The following is a 21,898-nucleotide window of genomic DNA, read 5'->3' as shown; positions in this document are numbered from 1 at the left end:
TAGCCCTTAGGCGCTAATTGCAGCTGGTTAGTGGTTACGTAAACATTTTGCAATAATTATGTTAATATGGTAATTTGGATAGCGCGTTTTTGTTGTTTTTTTTTTTTTTGGCGTAAAAGTAATAGACTGATTGGGAGACAATAATGAAGAATTTTAGAAAGTACCTATTCTGTATTCATCGTCATAAGGATAAGTTAACCGACAAGAGTCCATGACAATATATTGACAAGTACGGATTAAAGATTAAAGATTTAATATATTCTTAGCGACGGATAGAATACAGATAAGACCGTTGGCCGCACTGACGCGAGTGATTGTCGGGCCTAGCTAGCTTTGCTAGTACGACACTTCGGCGATTCCGAGCGTCGTCGATGTCGTACTGTCAGCTGTTCGTTCGTTATCGTCAACTGATGTGACGGTAGACGGGGCAAAGGGTTAACAATTATCTTTTAGTGAAAACTGAAAATATTATTTATTATTAATAATATTACCTAAAAACATATATCTGTGCGTTGTTGCTATAGTTCTCGTTTGTACCCGTTTCTGTTGTACGCATGTAGTTTGTTGGTAGACTAGAGAAATGTCGGGCAACTACGGCCGCTACCACCGCTGTTGTCATCATTATTATTGGTAGTGATCTAGTCTCGTCGCGATGGCCGCAGCAGACGTAAAAAGTTCGACCCCGCCGCCCCCACTGTCGATGGTCGACGAGGACATGAAAGGATGGCTGTTCAAGTGGACAAATTACATTAAAGGATACCAAAAACGGTGGTTCGTCCTGTCCAACGGTGTACTATCCTACTACAGGTAAAAGTTATGACTGTTATGATTGGTGTTGTGAACTTATTGGTACTGTATCTCACCATGATCAGATCCATACTATTTAATATTTATGGTGGTTATATACCTAGATTAATATGTGCTTTTAAATTTTGGCTTTTATATTACAAGCTAGATAATAGATATCTGTCTCATATCTTTGGAGCTGTTCAGTATTTTGGCCTGTCATTATTTCATTATAGCTTGCAACTTTATCACAAAAGTCACTATCGACTTACTTCTCTTCGATTAGTTTACAGTTGTATTGTATTTAGTTACATTCAAACGGCTGTTTGTTCCTATGTGGTTATGTACATAACTATTATTTATATTACCTATTATAGATTTTAATTTTGATTACCCCTCTTATGTTCTTAAATAGTAATTAAGTCTTCTCAGAAATTTTTACCATTAGCCTTAATTGAAATTATCTAAGTGGATGTTTAGTTCAAGGATCTTGAAAAAAAAATTAGATAACTACCTAACATGTATGAAAATATTAATTAAAGTAGGTAGGATACCTACCTATCTAGACCTTGGCATATAATATTTGCATTACATATAAATGCAATAAGTAGTAGAGGTACCTAATATATCAGCTAAAATTGAATAATTTCAAATATTTTAATAATTTAAAACACTTATATTTAATGTTTTAATAAATGTTCTAAATATAATTAAAAAATTGCATTATATTTGTGTATATTATAAAACCTAATTGTAGTTGAAATTATGTATAGCTAAATTACAAATGTTATATTAATTAATTATTGAAAAATAGAATTATTGTTATAAAACAGATAAATATTATAGTATTGACCTAGTTAGTAGTTATTACATTTTTTGTTGTTTATCAATCCTCTGGATTTTTTATTAACTAGTTGATGATAAAATTGATTGGTAACATTTTAGAAGCAAATATTTTAATATAATAATTTAACACAAATATACCTATAATAAACAATTGTCTTATAAATTTAAAAATTTCATGGGTTTGTCATCTCGTTATATAAATATGTTATAAATTATCATTCAAAAATTTGAAAATTCCTAGTTTTTTTGTTTTATTACAAAGTATGTTACAATATTATTGGATGTAAAATATCACATTCATACCTATTACGTTGAATATTTTACATATATTCTAACTTCCAAGTGGAATATTATACAACTGATAATAATTATATCTAAGTTATAAATTTATACCTTTTATACCAATCGACAAAATAACTACCTATATTTTATGATACAAGTTCATGTTTATTATATGTTATATATTATGTACCTACCTATTATGTATAAATTAGTAGCGATATTAGTAGTAATAAAACTTCCATTTTATCAAATATTGTTTGTACACTTCATAAAATTTTTATGGTAGGTACATGTTATTTTAGAATATATATTTTTTTTAAATATTTGTCAATATTTTTTTTTGATTGGTTGAAAATTTACAGCATTTGGGATGACTTATTTATGTTTTTTATGTTAAGTAAAAACAATAATTTAATTTCAATACATTGTTATGATCGAATAATTATTAAATTTCTTAGTACAATTTGAATTGTATGATATTACAATAATACATTGCTGTAGTGTTATAGTATAAACAGTGTCGGTCTGGCTAAGGCAGCTAGGCAGCAATCGCTGCCTGGGCCCCTGTCTTTTTTTAAATATTTATATTTAAATGTGCAACGAAACGTTCGATCAGCAACATTTAGAACCTATAAGGCTTATGTGCTATAGAAAAATATATTATTATAAATGTAGATAAAATAAAACTAATAAATAAAGTCATCAAAAGAAATTACTTTTAATATAATATAATATATTTAATGTATTTATTTATTTTATGTATATGTACATAGTTTTTTTATAAAAGTCGAATACCTACCTGTAAAGTTGGATTAAGAGAATTTTTAACTCTATTTTTTTAAATTCAAAATGATAAACATAGAATCTATTTGTATTGCATTTTAATGACCATTTTTCATATTTAAGATTTTTTTAATTTAATTATAATAAATACATTTTGTAGTATAGGAGTTAGAGCCCTTCCAAAAAAAAACCCTGCCTAGACCCTTTAAAACCAGGCCGACACTGAGTATAAATATACATTAGTATCAAATTTTGATAAAAATTGTTAATCCCTATAAATTAAGTAAAAAAATGTGTTATCATTTTAAATCAAAGGACAATATGAAACACAAAATAAATACATTGAGAAAAATATTGTGTGCTTTAAAAAATGTAATTAATATCTTACAATTTTAAGAACTTGAAGTAGTGAATTAAACATTACTCAAATTAGTTTAATATTTAAATAGTTATGGTATTACTATATGGGAAGAAGCTTGAGTTATGAAACAACTATAGACTACAATACAAAGTAGAATATTAAAAACTGGGGATGTTGTTCTGTTGTATAATTGAGTTTAAGCATACCTTGAGTCCATTACTGTAAATAGTATTAAACATTTTATTTTTAAATTCAGTGGTATATAATTGCATATGAAAAATGAGTCTAAGTGGAAATAGTGTGTCAGCGCCTAATTTATGGACTCTTTATAACTTCTATTAGTAACAGACTGTTGAACTAATTTTTGCTAAAATGATCACTAATATAGTAATATTATTTAATACATCATATATATTATAAACTTATAAGTAAAGACTAGATTTTGCATGTAATTCATTTTCATATTTTTATAAGCAATTACATGCAGTTAATAGATTTTCATCAATTATACCTAAATAAATAATATTACAAATTTTTATTTTGCATATTTTCTATAAAAATACATGTTTTGCATATTACGTTTACATTTAAATGTTTTAATTTAGTTATATAATTTTATACACAATTATTATGTAAAAATTTGGTCTACAACACAAAAATTGAAAATATTTAAAAAAATATAATATTATGTTTCCATAGATCATTATTACTTATTAGTTAGTAGGTAGGTAGGTGTACCTAATTCATTGCATACTAGTTTTCATATTGTATATTTTTATTTTATGTATTTCGTTTAACATTATCGACTTATTGTCATTTGTCAATACTACAGAACACGGACTGACAGATTGACGACTGTAGTTTGAAGTTTACATTCGGCAATAGTCAACGTATTATAAAAATGTGTTTATTTTATATAAAATTGTTTGTGTTAGTTACTTTATAATGCCTAAGTGTTCAAGTTAATAATTACCATCACTTAGATATTCAAAAGTTTTTGAAAAAACAAATAGCAGTACCATAACAAAATTTGTAAACAATTGTCTTAGAATATTATGGCCAGAGGAAGGTAACAATGAAAAAGTTTTGTTAATGTTATACGATGCAGCCCTATATATGGTTAAGACTGCCAACAATTTAAAACCATTTTATTCCAATCTTATTCATGCGACTTGCACTGCTCATGGGATTCATTGGGTCGTAGAAAAGATTATAGATATTTTTCATGAAATAAACGATTTAATTTACAACGAATAAAAGATATTTTTGTTTGAAATTGCCTTATAGAATTCAATTATATCACTAAATTTTACCTAATAAACCATTACCACCTCAACCTATAATAACACGTAAACATTTTAACAATTTTATTCAAAACTTACAAGAAGATGATGCTAAAAGTATTAAAAACTGTAAACAAATTCTAAATCTAATATAATTAATGATTTAACTTATTTTAAAACAAATTTTTCGATTATTGTTGAAAGTATTTAAAAGCTTGAGACTTCAAGTTTGCTACTCATAGATGCTTTACAAATTTTTGAACAAGTAACAAATATAATATTAATAATCTTCCCAAAAATGAAAATAGCGTATTAATTACAAAAAAATGTTCTGAAATTATTAATAAAAATAAAGTACTAATAATTTTTAAAGGAATTTATAAAATACATCAAGGTGAGAATGTTGACCTTAAGAGTTTTTTTTATCAAACATTTTCTTCCGGAAAGGTTGTCGAGTTTTAAATATGCACTCATAACAATCATTGATATGGAACGAAGTTTTTCTGCATACAAACATATTGTCACAAACCATCATCATAATTTAACTGAGATTAATATGGAACATATTATTGTTACTTATTGTTTTTCCAATAATGAATAAATTATCTATTTTTTCATCAAAATCATAAAATTATTGTATTAATAATATTGTAGTTTATTTTTTAATTTTGCATATTTTAAATGCATATAAATCTGGTCTTTACTTATAAGTGAATATCTATTTTAAATAGAATTTTATGAATAGCTTAGTGGTATAAATATTATTAAATGGTTTAAAATAGCCAAATAGGTAGGTCATTTTGATGGGAAATCAAACAAGGTAGTTACTAGTTAATATAGTAAGTGAGTTGTACCTAAAATTAAAATTAAAAACCATAAATATATAATAAGAAAACAGTCATTGAGTAAATTACTTAATAATTTATGTTATTCAAAAATGTATTTGTTGAGAGTCAAATTAAAATTTTGGCTATTTTATGGTAAAATGTTAGGTTCAAATATATATAATAAAGTATAAGATTTAAAAAAAATAACCCTTTTTTTGTTCAAATATATTTATTCATTATTTCCAATTTGTAGATTTTTTAATTACTTACTAGTAGGTAATATTTATATTTATCAATATCATTTATTATTTTACTACCAATCTTAACTTATATCTATGATGTACACTGTTCCAGTACAGGTATTCATACATCTGTTATGAAGAAGTCATCAAATATATCAACCATGTATGTACTCATATTTTAAAATAATATTAGCTCTTAACAAGACCACACCTGAAAAATTAATGTTATTAACAGTTATAGAAACAATAATTTATATTTAATTTAAATGTTTAAAATATTTGTTCAAAATAATAATGTAATATTAGTAGTAATGTTTATTTACCTGATGGGTTAATTATAACTTTAAGCAGTGAATCTGGTTTTAATATTTCTTTTGTAGTAATACCGTCAAATAAATTCTTGTGGTAGGTAGGTAGGTACATAAAACAATTAAGAAATATATATTATTAGGTAGGTAATTAACTTTTAGATTATAATTTTATCAAATAATTTTTTGCATATAAATACTTATGATTAATTTCAAATATTTCTTTTGCTTCTGTGAACATTATTTAATAATTGAAACTAGGGGTTAAAATGTTTAGTTAACACTATCAAAAAAGAAAACTTTTTGATTTTGAACCCATAGTAATAAAAAGTAATAAAATAATAGAGGGTCTTAAGAATCATTACCTATTGTATATTATGTATGTACTCTGGTATATACCTATGCATTATTGTATTATTTAAAACATTATACCTACCTTTATTTTGTATCCGATTGGGTTATATAATCCTAAATGATTTAATGTAATATTGTATGGAAATGGTGTTCCTATTGTTCGACGATTAACAAAAGCAATTGCATATGAATAGTATTGTTTATTTTTTGGTTCAATTGGTTTTGACCATATCTCAATTCCTTGGTCCTGAAAAACATTATCATTTTTAAATAATATAATAATAATATGTAGTTTTCTTGTATACAATTAATTATAAAAATTATTTCAAGTGTTGATTGTTTGTATTCTTAATTTAATGATTTTCATACTTAATATATTTCAACATTTATAAAAATGAACAATTATATGTAACCTTATAGATTCTTTTGCCTTGTATGCCAAGTTTATCTTGATTTATACCAATTACTTCTGTATTTTGTAATATTTTCTTGAAGTTTGGTTGGACAGTAGATAATTTGTTTGACATAAATAAAGGTGCAGCTAAAATAGCCCATAGAGCCATTTGTGTTTGGCTTTGTTCATGACTCAATGCAAAATTTCCAATCAATAACTTAAAAGAAAAATAATTTTGTATTAATATTTTTTATTGATTGAGAATTTTAGACAAAATAGTTTATAACTATTTTAAAATCTTACCATGTCTGGGTCGTTCCAATGTCCTGGACCTGCATATTGTGCCCAAATATCTTGTTTTATCGCAAAGTTATCAAGCACATCAAATAAAGAAGCATACGATTCTTGTATATCCCCATAGTTTCTCCATAAATTACATGATTGAGATACAAGTGTATAGTTCACCTTTTTTTGATAGCATTAAAGTAGGTAATTAATTTAATGTTAAGTTCCAAGCCACATTATCTGTTTTATCCAATATCAGTTCATATTGTGGTATTTTCTGGTTAATGGTTCAACCAAATATTGTATACAAGACAGTGATAATCTATATTCATATAAATGTGTTTTGTTCTTAATTAACTAACTCAACTGTTATTACTCGTTTATTGGTACATCTAGTAAAAACAGATGTGGCTTGGCATTTTTATCTTAAAATTATTTTAATATATACCTGCATTCCTTTACCTTCTTGATAAAATGGCCAACAACAAGAGTAAATCATTGGTCTTCCGGTTTCATTTAAATATTTTCCAAACTGTGGAAAATCTATTAAAGTTGTTGTATAAGTTGAATTTGTTTTTTATGTAAATATTTAAATTACTATATAAAGTATAAAATTACTTATGTCCATGTTTCGTTCATCTGTGTAGCATCCATCTAATTTCACATAATCTACTCCCCATTCCGCAAATGTCTGAGCATCAATTTTTTCGTAACCTTTTATACCAGCATATCCTTCACAAGATTTTGTTCCAACACTTTCATAAATTCCAAATTTTAATCCTTTTGAGTGGACCTAAAAGTATCAAAATTTTATGTGTAGAAGAAATATATTTTGTTAATTTACATAATTTTAATTTTAAATTTACTTATTCATTTGTAATAATTTATAGTAATGATTCAATTAAATTATATTTTTTCTTATATTGTGTGTGATTAATTTTTTTTTCTTAAAGATTGAATAGGTACTTACTTTAAATATTTACTTATTAATAATTAATTTTTTCAATGTTTCAAAAATATTTTGGTTCTATTATAACAAGGATCACCAATTGGCGGACCATGAACACTTTTTTTACAAATCCTTATCTGCGGAGTAAATTTTAAAATTTTTATATTATAAATAAATAAAAATTATAGGTGTATCATATAAAATTGATATTATGAAAAAAAGATTAAATTAATCTGTATTGAACAAGTGCATAAATAAATCAATATAAATACTAATTTAAAAAAAAAATTTATTTATTTACGTGTGTAAATTATTAAAACTGTTAGGGACCGCAGCCAGTATGATAAGTTTCAAAACGGACCTCCATAGAAATTATTTGGTGACCCCTGTATTATAATTTATGTAGATACATAATAGATATTAAAGTATTCTATGATATTTTATTTTATTAATTATAAATAAACTGAAACACACTATGTGGTTACTAAAAATACTTTATCTAACAATATTATAAAATTCTACTTTTAAAGTTTTTTATGATAAAAATAACAGTTTATTTACTTACATAATCAGCTAATGCTTTAATTCCACGTGGAAATCGTTTTTCATCAGCTTGTAATTTTCCATCTGCTGTTCGATTGTGCGTCATCCAACAATCATCAATTACAACATATTTGTATCCAACTTTATCATAGCCTTCACTTACTAATAAATCAGCAGTAGTCATAAACAATTGTTCACTATACAAGAAATGATTTTCATGATGACTATATGTATGGAATTTAACTTTAAATATATTTTAATGTTACCTAACACATTCGTCTGGAAAAGTTTCACAATCAATAGTACACCTAAATCGTTGCCAAGCAAGCCAACCCATTGGTGGTGTTAAAGCTAATCCATTATTAAGTGCTGATGTAATTTTGCAGGCAACTAGTACACACAACCATGTTCTAGTTTTAATTATATAAGACAGCATTTTTGATCATATAATAACTGCAAGTATTTAATTTGTCTAATAATAAAAAAATTAAAAATTAATTATTAAATAAGTTTAATATTTTTCTTAGAAAACTTGTTATTTGAAATTGTTATTCTTTATGCAAAGAACCTTACTTTCAACTGATGGTGTTATCAGATAACCTTATGAATACAGAGATAATGAATCATATTTTGTGTTAATTGCTGAGTGTTGTTATAGAATATTAGCTTTGAACGTTCAAACAAAATTAATGAAGTAATGAATAACCTCTTCATTAACAATTAACATTACTTCATCTGCTTTACAAATTTTCAGTCAGATAATTTTAAATATATTGCCATCAATGTTAATTGTATAGGTGTAAAACCTAATGATTTTTATTCATAGTTGTTATTTTGTACCAGCATTTTAAAGCATATGAACTAATTAGAAAAATAATTAGTTAAACTATTTTATGAAAATTGTACTTCTAGAAGATTAACTTGGCTTACATTTTTATGCTTATAGTTTGGTATACTTTTTTTTACTAGTTGATATTTATACGAATTGTAAATGTAACTTAATTGGGGGGTGTGGGAATGTCTTATTTCATGTAGAAAATTCAAAATATACATTAAACCTGTGTTCATTTAGTTAACATTTATTATGTATATCTTACATATATTATATTAAAATATAATCAACAATATTATTAAATCTCATAAAAACTTTATTTTAACAGCCTAAGTTGTTTGCTATATTCTAAAATCAGCCTCTCTGTTCTGAATTATTGGTGGCCTCGTCCTCCCTTGACAGTTATATTGTATTTATAAGGACTAACATCAAATCTTAAATATTGTGCTTACATATTTATATATAATATAATATATAATAATATGAACAACTCCCCCTCCCCCAAAAAATCCTAGATCTGTCACTGTCAATCATTTCATATGATTTAACCTATTTTAACAACGTATTAGTTTTTATTTTATATGACCTTGAAAGTTATATTTTTATAGTAAAAATATTTTTGTTGTTTTCTCAATAAAAATATTGGAATTTGTATTAGATTTGTCTAATGAGATTTTAACTTAATTTTATGTGTAAGATGTATAAATAGCAATTTAATCTTAATAATTTCTATAAGTGGATGTAATTAAATTGTACATAATACATTATTTTGCTAAAGTTTACTGAATAAAATTAAATTGGCTCATTTTTATTATGTATTTGATAGTATAGTTAAAACTTTCTAGGTTATTGAAAAAAAAAAATCAACAAACATTATTTTTATATAACAATAACATTATTTGTTATTTTATAAAAAGGATTAATATATAAGTTATTTGAATATTTTATAGGTTTGTGTAAAAATTTAATTGTGTATTTATTTTTTATTTTTCATAGAAATCTTAAAATTAATGTTATTATGAATTTTAAAATAATATTGAATATTAATGTTGTTTAAATTATTTGTGCGAGTCCATTGTTCATAAATATGTGTTCTCTTAGTGCTGTATAGATAGTATTACACATTAGTATTTAATTTGTCTTATCTTAGAATAAGAAACTGTTAACATTTATAAAACTACATAGGCATATTATATTTTTTTAATAATTATTTTTCCTATTTTAGGACTCAAGCTGAAATATCACAGTTATGTCGTGGTACGATTAGTTTGAATGGGGCCACAATACACACAGAGGATTCGTGCACAATCGTTATATCAAATGGCGGCACTCAAACTTTTCACCTCCGCGCCACTAGTGAAGTTGAACGGCAAAGATGGGTAACTGAATTAGAGTTGGCTAAAGCTCGAGAAGTTGGACATACAAATACTGGTAAATGTAGTAAAATTATATCTTAATTTTTTTTTTTCCTCGTCTTTTTTTTTTTATGCAATTTGATGGCTTAACTATTTAATAATAGTTAAACTAACCACTATGTAGAATGATTAACTTTATAATTTTCCATTTTCTTACAATTTGTTAACTATGGTATAATAATATATTTGAATTATTTATAATATATATAAATGTAATGTATATTGTATAATTACTTTTAGATAGAGGCAAGGAAAAAGAATTGAGTGCAAACTTAGAAGTTTCATCTGTAGTGTCTTCATTAAATACAAAATTATCTGAATTGCGATCACAAAGCGAGATTATATCTAAACATAGCAAAGCTCTTCAACGGTGCTTAACTGAACTAGAAACTATAGACATACCCCCTGATGTCTCCACAAAAATAAAAGCATGGATGGAACGTGCAAATTTGATACGTATTGCGTCAGTTGGTATGGTAACTGTGAGTATGCAAGTACAGTTATTAGTTCATAGTTGTACACAATTATTGTATTTAAGTAAAATAAAAAAAAACATCTTATGTATGTTGTATTGGTGTCATAGAGGAAGATATTTATCATATTAGATTTAAAATTTACATAATATGTCTTATAATTTTGAATAAAGTTTATATTTTAGATTTTGTGTTATCAACTCCATTTGAGATAAATTTCTGATATTAAAACAAAAATTAAAATCTGTTTTTTTAAAACCTGGTGTTGCGTTAATATTCCATATCCCTTTTTTGCTGGTTTTCTAATTAAAAAAAGAAGTGTTTGTAATTTCTAACTTTTAATCCCCTTTCCAAAGTATATCCTAGATCAAATTTGCTACAAAACTATTCTTAAAGTTGAATATTGAAGTAAATTATGTGGAATGATATCGTATAAATTAAATATTATAAAAATTAAAAGTAATTAAAATTTTTTGATAAATTATCATGAATGTAAACTATGATTCATCTATAGCAATTATATTTTATTTGATAATATTTAAAATTATTGCTAAAAAGGTTTTGGTTCATTAACTATTGTAAAAATATATATGTATTTCAGAATTGTTCAGAGTATTTAGATTTGGCTCAAAGTCAGGGTAATAAATGGCAAAAGATGTTGTATAATGAACGGCGGCAGCGTATACAGTTGGTAGAAATGGTAGATCAAATTGCTAGGGAACAGACTGTATTGGAGCATGTAGCTAATAACGACAAACAAGGTAAGTAATAAAATATTAAAAATAATATGTACTAGTATAAACAAAGATATTTTATAGTATATTTATCTATACAGAATACTGATAGATGTGATTGTGTTTGATTATGGCAAAATTAAAATTAAATAATCTTTTAAACCATTTATATGATAATGTAAACTAATATTATCTTAATTTTATAAATCAATAACATTATTAACTTGCATGAGTTCATTGAAGACCCAATAAAAGTTGGTGAATTTACTATTTTATTTGTACATTTGTATATTTTATTATACAAATATAGATTAAATTAAAATGCAAATTATTATTTTAATATCAATTTAATTATTAAAAAATGATACAGATTATAATGATTATGTATTAATAGATTATATTAAAATATATAGAATGGCCACTGAATAATTATTCAAAAATAAAATAAGATTTTATCAATTTTATTTTGTTTAATTTTATCATTTATTAATTTTTTTTTTTTTTTTTTGTTAATATTTTGTCCTTTTTCAATATATTTTTTTGGAGTTACCATTAGAAGAAATGAAATTAGGTTTTAATACTTTATTCTCAATTTTAAACATTTTTTTTTTATATAGCAATAATCACAATCATTTATTAATAAAATATTATCTGTTTAAAATTGTGTAGTTGACATTATCAGACATACAATATATTTGAATGTTTGAAAGTTCAACATCAACTTTTATATACAAATAGAAAAATAATTGGCAGTTGATAATTTATGACAATCTCATGGTATAATCAATTATTATATTATTATTATTATTATTATTACAATAATGTTTATAACATTATTATTTTTTATTCACAAAGTTAGGTATTAAAAATTATTCTTAACTTAAATTCTGGATTAAATTGTTGTTACCTTCTATGAAAATATTAAAGATTTTATATAAATTTTCAGATTAATTTTAAATAAGTGAGAAATACTTATTAGTCATTTATTATAGTATAATAAAAATTGACAAAAAAAAAAATAGTTGGAATTATGGAAATCATAAATCATAAATATTATGCTTTATAAATAAGATTTTATGATATATGATAATTATTAATTATGTTATCATTGAAACGAACAAAAAAAAAAAAAAAAATAATATTCTGTATTTACAATTTATATAAATATTAATTATCTATATTCAATTAATATCCACTAGGTAATATTAAAGATTAAATTACTTATGTTTATACATGTTTTCAGTTTTATTTTCTTGGGTGTAACAATAAGACATACATTTTACTAAGTTCATTAATTATTCTTGCCTTGAATATTTTTATCAATTAAATTCTATGATAAAGCTATAACAGTATTTTATTTGTTTATAATAATGATTCAAAGGTTATATTTACATACTATGATTTATTGTTTATGCTTTATAATAAGATAACCTTATTAGTATGAAAGATATAATATATTAACTGTAGATACCATAATATTTTTGTATTTTAATTTTAAAGATTTATATAATAAATGTTAACATACAATTTTTATATCAATAATATGTATTAAGCGTATGTTAACTTTATTGTTACTTTGTATATATTTTTTAAACTGATAAATATACTTGATTTTTCATTTGCTGTTTAACTATTTTTAATTTATATAATTTTTATAATAATTATATTGATTAGATTAGTGTTAATCATATTTTTTTTTTGATTTGTATACTCAAATAAAAAAAAAAATACAGAGATGTTTTATTATAATATTCACTATGTAGTATTATTATTTATTATTGTTATTATTTTCTTACTTAATATATAACATCTAAATATTGTATTCATGTAAATGCTCATATTTTTAAGGTGATTCTACCGATGAAGATGATGCTTCAGACAGTTGTGAATTTTTTGATGCTCAAGGTGGTGATTCTTTTGATGTTACCACAAATAATTATCTAGTTAACTGTCAGTCTCAAAATATTATCCAACATAAATCTCTTTCAAGTTCACAGGTATTACTATAGAATTTATTTTAATTGATTTTTACTAAACTAAATATTAAAATATTATTTAAGGTTCTTGGAAAATTAGTTAATGAAGAACTAGATTGCAGTGGTGGATCTAGTAGTGATATTGACGATCCCACTGAGTCCTCAGCTATATTAACAGCTGCGATTTGTTCATCAACTGGTTTAAATACCGACCGTGTATGTGTATATGCACTGTATTATCAATCTTATTATGCAAATCTAAAAATATATTATTGTAATTATTATTTATTTTAGGATGAAAATAATAAATCTTCTAGAATGTTTCCTCAACTTTCTGAACATGCCAAAAAAATACTAGAGGACGTTATTAAACATCCTTTAAAACAAAAAGACCAACGAAGGTGTAGAGTCACTGACAAGCCAAATCACCCATTACATATTTGGAGTATTTTGAAAAATTGTATTGGAAAAGATTTGTCTAAAATACCAATGCCGGTATTGTTTAATTTATTTCTTTGATTAATTTTTTAGTGTTACTTATGGTATTTTTGTTATAGGTCAACTTTTCTGAACCATTGTCAATGTTACAAAGAATTACTGAGGATTTTGAATATTCAAATATTTTAGATACAGCAGCTCAATGTAAAGATTCATTTGAGCAGATGGCCTATGTTGCTGCATTTACAATTTCATCTTATTCAACAACTGTAAATCGGACAAGTAAACCTTTTAATCCATTGTTGGGTGAAACATATGAATGTGATAGAATGTCAGACCTTGGTTGGAAAGCATTTAATGAACAAGTAAAAATAGTATTATAAATTAATTGTATACAATTGTCTAATTTAAAATTCTAATGTAGGTTTCACATCATCCTCCAATTTCGGCCCAGTATTGTTCGGGTAAAGAATGGTCTTGTTGGCAAGAATTTTCAATGTCCTCAAAATTTCGGGGTAAATACTTACAAGCAATTCCCAATGGTACTGCTCATCTTGAATTTTCAGCATCTGGTTAGTTGTAAATCTTAAATTTATTTAAAATTGAATGCAAGTTATTTATAGATTTAAATTTTTAATGAGTGTTCTTTATTTACAGGAAATCATTATACTTGGACCAAAGTCACAACTACTGTTCATAATATAATTGTTGGTAAATTGTGGGTTGATCAAACAGGTGATATGACAATAACAAATCATAAAGATGGTTCTAAATGCCGCTTAAGTTATATACCCTATAGTTATTTCACTAGGGATCAGCAGAGAAAAGTGTGTTAAAAAATGTTGCAAATTTGTATGTATTTTATAATTTATTTAAATTTTTGAATTTAGGTAAAAGGATATGTTATGGATAAAGATAATGAAATTAAATGGGTTATAAATGGTACTTGGGATAATAAAGTTGAAATAGCTCCTGTTACCAAATTTGAAGGTCCTATTGAAAGTCCTACATGTCAAACAGGAAGTTATATAACAGCCTGGCAAAGACAAGCACCTCCGTAAGTTTTGTAGAAATCAAAAACATATTTAATACATAGAAATTGTAAACAGTATAATCATGTATTTTTGTTTTATTATTATTGACATATATGAAGATCTGACAATGAAAAATACTACTATTTCACTGTGTTAGCGAGCCAATTGAATGAACTTGAAGAAGGTATAGCGCCAACAGATTCAAGATTACGGCCAGATCAACGTTTAATGGAGTTTGGTCTTTGGGATGAAGCTAATATTGAAAAACTGAGGTTAGAGGAAATTCAGAGAGTCAGAAATCGCAAAGTAAACACAGGATTAGCAGATTCCAATCAAATCAATGAAAATGGTACAATATTTAACTAATATAATGAATATTATTTAAAAACATTTTTAAAGCATTAGAAGATGCTTGATTAAATTAGTAGTAAATAATATTTTAAGAGGACGCCACACCACTCATAATTTATTACATAAAAATAGTTATGTGTAGGACAAACTTACAGAGGCAGTATTCACAGTAGCATTTTCAAATTTTTGCTATATATTATGGATTGTTTTTAAAATTTTAAAATTTATTTATTACAAGTTATTGAGAATTAATAAAAGAAATAAAAACACCATTACACAAAATAAAGTTATTTTCTATTCAGTGTGAAAATTTGGTAAATCTATTATAAATGATACACTTATAACTTATAAGTAGAGTCCGGATTTATATTCTGTTAAAATGTTTGAAATATGATGTTTATATGCAGCTAAAATTGATGAAATATTCCCAAAAATATTGATAATACAAACTAATAAATAAAAAAAAAAAAATGCAATATGATTATTGATTATGACTATGAATTTATAATTTATAATTATTATATATCTTATGTTACATTATGTAATACATTAATATAAAAAAACAAAAAATATTATACGATCTTTTTAAAGGAATGTACAATAATATATTTTTCCAAATTTTTCAGAGTAAAGTTAGTACGGTGGTCCGTGATGATTGTTTTAATGTCTTATATATGTTGAATATTCTTTAATATAATCTAATATTACGGAAATATGCTAAAATATTCTATAATATGTACCATAAACTAAAATATTCTGAAATATTCTCTGAAGTCAAAATATGCACTATTGTGCAAAAAAAACTTTTTTTGACAGATTCTATATCATGAAATGCAAACATTTCTTACTCCCATCAAACAGCATAGGCTTGTTAAAAATATGTTTTTGCATAAAAATCTGGACTCTACTTATAAGTTTGTACCATGTTAAGTCGTTTTTCTCTACTATTTCATTGTTATGCAACTATCATTGTTGGCACTGAAAAATCACTTAAAATACTTTAAAGTAGTATTTAAATAGATTTAAGATTTTAATTCTTCTCAACATTTCATTAAAATAGTCTTTATTAATAAACCCCTTAAAATTTAAATTTAATTTAATAAAGGCTTAAATAGAGAATGCATGGCATTCTCTTTAAATGGATCAGTAGATGAATTTTATAATCTTATTTTATAGAAGAAGAAGATGATGATACAATCCAAGAAAATGATAACAGTACTATCAAACCAGTATGGTTTAAACGAGATGTTTGCAAATGGACAAAAAAGCCTTGTTTTACTTTTACACATGAATATTGGGAGTGCAAACAAAAAGGAGATTGGAGCAGATGTCCATCTTTATTTTAAATACATGTGATAATTTGTTTATTGTATTAAGCTTAAGCAACATTGTATATGGCCATATTATGTTGAAACCTTAGATTAAATGTGAACAGAAGTATCTCAGAATTTAAGTATACTACCAAAAACTCCAAAATTGCACGGTAGGTCTTTTCATGTTAATATTATCTCTTTAACTACTTTATGACTAGTAACTTTGAGTATTTTTTCCATAATTTGAACTCCAAATCTATCGCACTGCGTAAATCTTGTAGACAAAATTAGCCTGAAGATAATATTTTAGCTAATTTGTAAATTTACAAATTATTGTTTTATACTTTGTTTTTACATATATGTTTCATCTTTAATATGCTTTGTTACCTAAATTATTTATAACATAGTTGTCCTTGTATTATTTTTTTAATTTGTTTATTGTCAATTTACTTACAATTATTTATATTTGTTTTATTAAATCATGGTATACTTTAATGATCATTAATTTTAAATTATTTCTTTTAAAGATATGGTAATATTGAAATTATTAACATGACAAGTCTGTGTAAAAATATTAAAAATTTTAATATGTATGTTTATTGAAAATATTATGTTTAATGTGTTTTGTAAAAATATTAATTGAATACTTCTTGTACATTAATTGGTGTTAGATGTATTCTTAAAAATAAGTTTCAACTCAATTAAAAAAAAAAATTGATATTAATTATTTTGAAAAGTGATAACAAATAATAATAATTATTTTTTGTAACTCAATCAGTTTTTAATAATTATTATATCTATTAATGTTTCTATGCATTTGTTTTGAAGTTATTGTTTACACTAACATAAAAAAACAAAAACAAAAAAAAAATATATAAGTTCTAAGAAGTTAAATAGATATTGTTTAAAATGGTTTTTATAAAAAAAAAATTTAATATGACAATAAATTGTCTTATAATTCACCAACAAGGACGTTATGTATGTGAATCACTGTTTAGCTTTAAATTATATAATTGATATCTATGAGTGGCAAAATAATCAACCATAGATTTTAGGTATTCTGTTTATAAGCATAAAAAAAAATAATAAAAATAACTGGACAAAAAAAATTATATTATTAGCCAAGTATTTTTAATTTATAGCATTCCATTGATATATTTTTATTTTTGTTTAAATCTATTCAAAATTTTATTTTGTTAAAAAATTCTCTTTATGTATATTATTTAATTTTATCTTGTTAGACGTACAAGATAACAGGTGCTTATGCAATGGCTCCAGTTTTCATTTTCATACTTTTAATTCATTTATATTCTCGTTATAAAAATAAATTATTCAGATATTGTTTGTTATACTAGTATTGGCATATGTAAAGCATAGGTCTATAATATACATATATTTATTTTTGTTTTTGTTTTGTTTTGTTGAAATGTTCACACAACTTGTACGACTAACTAGAATTTATGACTGTTTATGTTAATTTTAAATTTTAAATTTGACATGTGACTATTTACTTTATTTATTTTAATTATTTATAATCATTTAATATTTTTGAAAATATGTAACAATTCATTATCAAGTATTTATTTTTTATTTTTTGTATTTTATGTTGACTTAATAATTACCTATTTGTGAAACAACTCTAATCTTAAAAGCTTCATTCATTTTTCATATTATTACCCTTAAACTTTTATAAATCGTAATTATATACATTATAAATAGTTAACTTTATACTTTTATTTATAGTTTAAAGTTTTTAAACTATACATTTCAAAGTAAATTGAAAAAAGTTCTAAAGGAAATTATTATGATATAAATATATATATTCTAGTGAGCCGTACAACTTGATATATACCTAATTTATTTTGTATTAAATTAGTCATTCTATGTTACCATATAATAATGTTCTTATAACACTATGTTTACAGATATAATAGTCAACAGTTTTATTTTATTTTATTTAACTTAAGGGCTGTGAAAAAAAATCAAGAATAAATGCTATAAGAATAGGTTATCAGTATTATAAAAAAACTGTCATTGTATTATTTAATATATATTATATTTTGATGTTTATGTATCTGCTTTGTCAACATAAAAATGTAAATTTTACTATTATACAATTTTATTGTATGGATCAACAGAAATACATTTTTTTTAGTTCAAAAGAGATTAGTATCTAAACAAAAACGGGTGTGGGTAAACCATTTCGTTTTATAATACAGTTTTGTTTTAAAGTTATTAATATTAATTTAAGAATATAATACGTACTTATAGTTTTATTTTGTTTTATGTATTTGTGTTTACAATTTATTATATACCTATCAAATAAGTACCTATAGTATATTATAATATGATATATTATATTATAAAATTTATGAGAAATAAAATCTATGATAACAAAGCAAAATGTTATTAGTTATTGCTGAAATGTGTTTAGTAGAACTACTGTTATGGATTTATCAAAACATGACAAAATGTGAAAAAATAATATTACGCGGATGAATAAGAAACAAATTTTCTATTTTCTACACCTTTCGATCCCGGTTTGAATTTGTGTATTTGTTAATATTATTTTTTATTTGTTATAAAAATGCCTTTCTTCGAATTTAAGTAGGTTTACTTTATTTTTGGAACAGATACATAACACACTTATTCTCTATCAGTCATAATTATAGTTTGTTACTTTTCAAATCAGCTCTTTATAATGTTCTTATATTCTTTGTGTAATAATTATAACGGTTAATTATGAATATGTGATAAATTTGGTTTTTGTACTATCCATGTAAATTTGTATAATAGGGTATATTCTTCCGTGGGAACATAGTGCTTTTTTCAATTAGGCCCTTCCAGCTGCAAAGTTTACTTAGCTTAAAGTTATTATCACTTGATTCCTTATGTTTAGACAATGGTTTCCAATTATAGAATAATAGTTTCTTTCTCATCCTACCTTTGCATTGAAGTTACCAAAAACTAGTATTATGTTTCTTTTATAGACTCAAAAACGTCTTTCTTTATTGTGAAAAGTAGATCTTTTTCGTCCTCATCTTTTTCATCCGTTGATGCGCGGGTGGCGAGTATTAATTTGTTTGTACAATAGAAAATAATCGTAAATAATAATAAGAACCATTAGAATATTAGATAATAAAATAAAAATATATAGTAACAAACCTATTTATTATCTTAAATTTTTAGAATTTTTTTGTAAAAGCCTCATTTAAAAATCACAATTTTTCATAGTCATGTAAAGATATACTCGTACCTACTTACCTACTTAATTAAATGTTAACAATATCCCTCTATTATATGGCATTCAGAATAAAATCGTCAAAATGTAACAAATTATTTTTAGACTTTTCTAATGCAATAAAATTATGCCTAAGTTAGATTGAATATTGTGGAGTTTAGACAATGTCTCAATTATATTTTTGTATTTCTTCATATATGAAAAAATTAATTTGCATTTTGTAGAATCAACAGGTATTGTAATAATAATAGGTAGATACTCGAGTAGCTTTATTTTCTCTCACATTTAAATGTAAGTAAAAACACTTTTATTTATGTGGCTTAAATAGGTACATACCTATTTTTCAATACGTTAAAAACAATATTTATTTACCTATATTACAATATTCTAATGCTTACAGTGCTTACACATTATGTTACAATATTTTTGTATTCTTATCGATCATGTGATAATTTTCAAGGACCGATTTTGTTTTATTTTAAACATTAATAAAAATTGAATAAATTCTAATTAAATTAATTAAAATTTTTGGTTGGGCTTTAGAAGTCTCGGATATTTGTTGAGGTATAGGTATCCAGAGCCACCCTGGTCCAACCTCTGACGCTGCCACTGATACCTACCTGTACTTATTAATATATTATTTTATAAAGTTTTAACTTTTAAGTTTTCAAAACGAATAAAGTTACTATATTTATTTGCGATCGGAGGCACTGCCATAGTGCCATTGGGCGCTTGCAGTCTTTTCGTTTAATTCTGTTTTATCAGAATCAGAAATCAAATGGAACTTAGTACTTACAATAATATTATACTTATACATATAACATGTATGTATGGTGATTCCTATAGATCGTAAAAGTTCTGCAATGACAGGCGTTATTGGGAACGAGTTCGAAGGGGCGAGCCGAGGTAGCGATAACCGCGATCGTTTCGTATATAAAAGTGGGTGTATTATAAAATAAAATGTTGTGTTGTGGACTTGACTATTATGTTTTATATAGGTACCTAACATAATAAACCCTTGCACACATTATTATACATGTATATATCCATTATCCGCATATCTATTCGATATGGCCGAATAGAATTATTTATTGTTTTCTCGTCAAATGGAAAATCGGATCTTTTGTGAGTCTCGTGTCGCTTGGTATATATCATTGTACATTTGTACATTAGCAATAGACATAGGCAGGTATAATATATTGTAATAGTCGGTCGGTTATTAATCAATTGCCTTTAATACGTATCCTTGGCCCTCGGGTATGTACGACGGAGATATATATCTATGAGTAATATATATGTTATTAGACCTACATACAGGACGATTCTTATTTGACGGTGACTGAATCATTCGGAACTTTTTTTTTGTAACGCTCGGTGTACGGTATACGTGACCATTAAAATTTCATTAAAAATTTTTTTATTCGAGTTCCTGACTTAAATCTTCTGAAAAGAGTTTGTACGTTTTAAAATAACGGGAGATGGTATTTTGCGCCACCAATAGGTAAATTTAAGTACGTATGTAATTTGCGCCAAAATATAAAAATATAACATGTATTTTGCGTCATATCTAAAAATTAATTTCAATAATTTGCGCCACGACAGAAAACAAAATAGAATCTAATCTGTGCAACACTTTTAACTTCAATTGTTGGAATTTAAGTCTACTTACATAAATTTATTTTAAATTATTTTTTAATTACTTATAATAATTTTCTAGAAATGTATAACTATTAAAATGAACTTGATTAATCAATAATTAAAAATAAAAATATTTTTTTTTAGTTATTTTATTCTTATATTTATATACATTTGTTTATAGTTATAATATGACTGATATTTTTATGTTTT

At 24.5% G+C, this 21,898-nt stretch overlaps 2 protein-coding genes across 3 annotated transcripts; one reads left to right on the top strand and one right to left on the bottom strand.

Moving 5' to 3' along the window:
• Positions 1-347: 347 nt before the first annotated feature.
• On the top strand, positions 348-19,095 carry LOC132921884 (oxysterol-binding protein 1). 2 transcript variants are annotated; one of them, XM_060985129.1, is made up of 14 exons: positions 348-807; positions 5,523-5,573; positions 10,301-10,506; positions 10,731-10,972; positions 11,565-11,724; positions 13,546-13,694; positions 13,758-13,889; positions 13,968-14,168; positions 14,231-14,476; positions 14,536-14,683; positions 14,769-14,938; positions 15,002-15,168; positions 15,265-15,494; positions 16,673-19,095. In XM_060985129.1, exons 1-14 carry the CDS (start codon positions 653-655, stop codon positions 16,840-16,842), a joined length of 2,427 nt encoding a protein of 808 aa, XP_060841112.1. In that variant the 5' UTR covers positions 348-652; the 3' UTR covers positions 16,843-19,095. The 2 variants fall into 2 exon arrangements, with proteins under 2 accessions (XP_060841112.1, XP_060841120.1); XM_060985137.1 differs by lacking the exon at positions 5,523-5,573 and having other exon boundaries at positions 350-807.
• LOC132921902 (alpha-N-acetylgalactosaminidase-like) lies at positions 5,379-8,813 on the bottom strand. The gene is made up of 9 exons (XM_060985147.1): positions 8,510-8,813; positions 8,266-8,440; positions 7,370-7,544; positions 7,200-7,294; positions 6,770-6,931; positions 6,486-6,683; positions 6,155-6,319; positions 5,734-5,809; positions 5,379-5,621 (listed from the first exon to the last, which is right to left on the bottom strand). Exons 1-9 carry the CDS (start codon positions 8,677-8,679, stop codon positions 5,566-5,568), a joined length of 1,272 nt encoding a protein of 423 aa, XP_060841130.1. The 5' UTR covers positions 8,680-8,813; the 3' UTR covers positions 5,379-5,565.
• Positions 19,096-21,898: the final 2,803 nt, after the last annotated feature.

The sequence above is a fragment of the Rhopalosiphum padi genome, chromosome 1, assembly GCF_020882245.1.
Source record: "Rhopalosiphum padi isolate XX-2018 chromosome 1, ASM2088224v1, whole genome shotgun sequence".
Lineage (NCBI taxonomy): Eukaryota > Metazoa > Arthropoda > Insecta > Hemiptera > Aphididae > Rhopalosiphum > Rhopalosiphum padi.
Note: the sequence above shows the minus strand (reverse complement) of the source record. Positions and strands in the feature narration are given on the sequence as shown.

Excerpts from the sequence above, each read along its gene's own strand:
- LOC132921902 (XM_060985147.1), bottom strand. The coding sequence starts at position 8,679 with ATGCTGTCTTATATAATTAAAACTAGAACATGGTTGTGTGTACTAGTT. Across the intron at positions 7,545-8,265 it reads TTAAAGCATTAGCTGATTAT|GTCCACTCAAAAGGATTAAA; the intron begins GTAAGTAAATAA and ends TGATACTTTTAG. Across the intron at positions 6,684-6,769 it reads ATTGGAACGACCCAGACATG|TTATTGATTGGAAATTTTGC; the intron begins GTAAGATTTTAA and ends TTTTCTTTTAAG.
- LOC132921884 (XM_060985129.1), top strand. The coding sequence starts at position 653 with ATGGCCGCAGCAGACGTAAAAAGTTCGACCCCGCCGCCCCCACTGTCG. Across the intron at positions 10,507-10,730 it reads AGTTGGACATACAAATACTG|ATAGAGGCAAGGAAAAAGAA; the intron begins GTAAATGTAGTA and ends AATTACTTTTAG. Across the intron at positions 13,890-13,967 it reads CTGGTTTAAATACCGACCGT|GATGAAAATAATAAATCTTC; the intron begins GTATGTGTATAT and ends TATTTATTTTAG.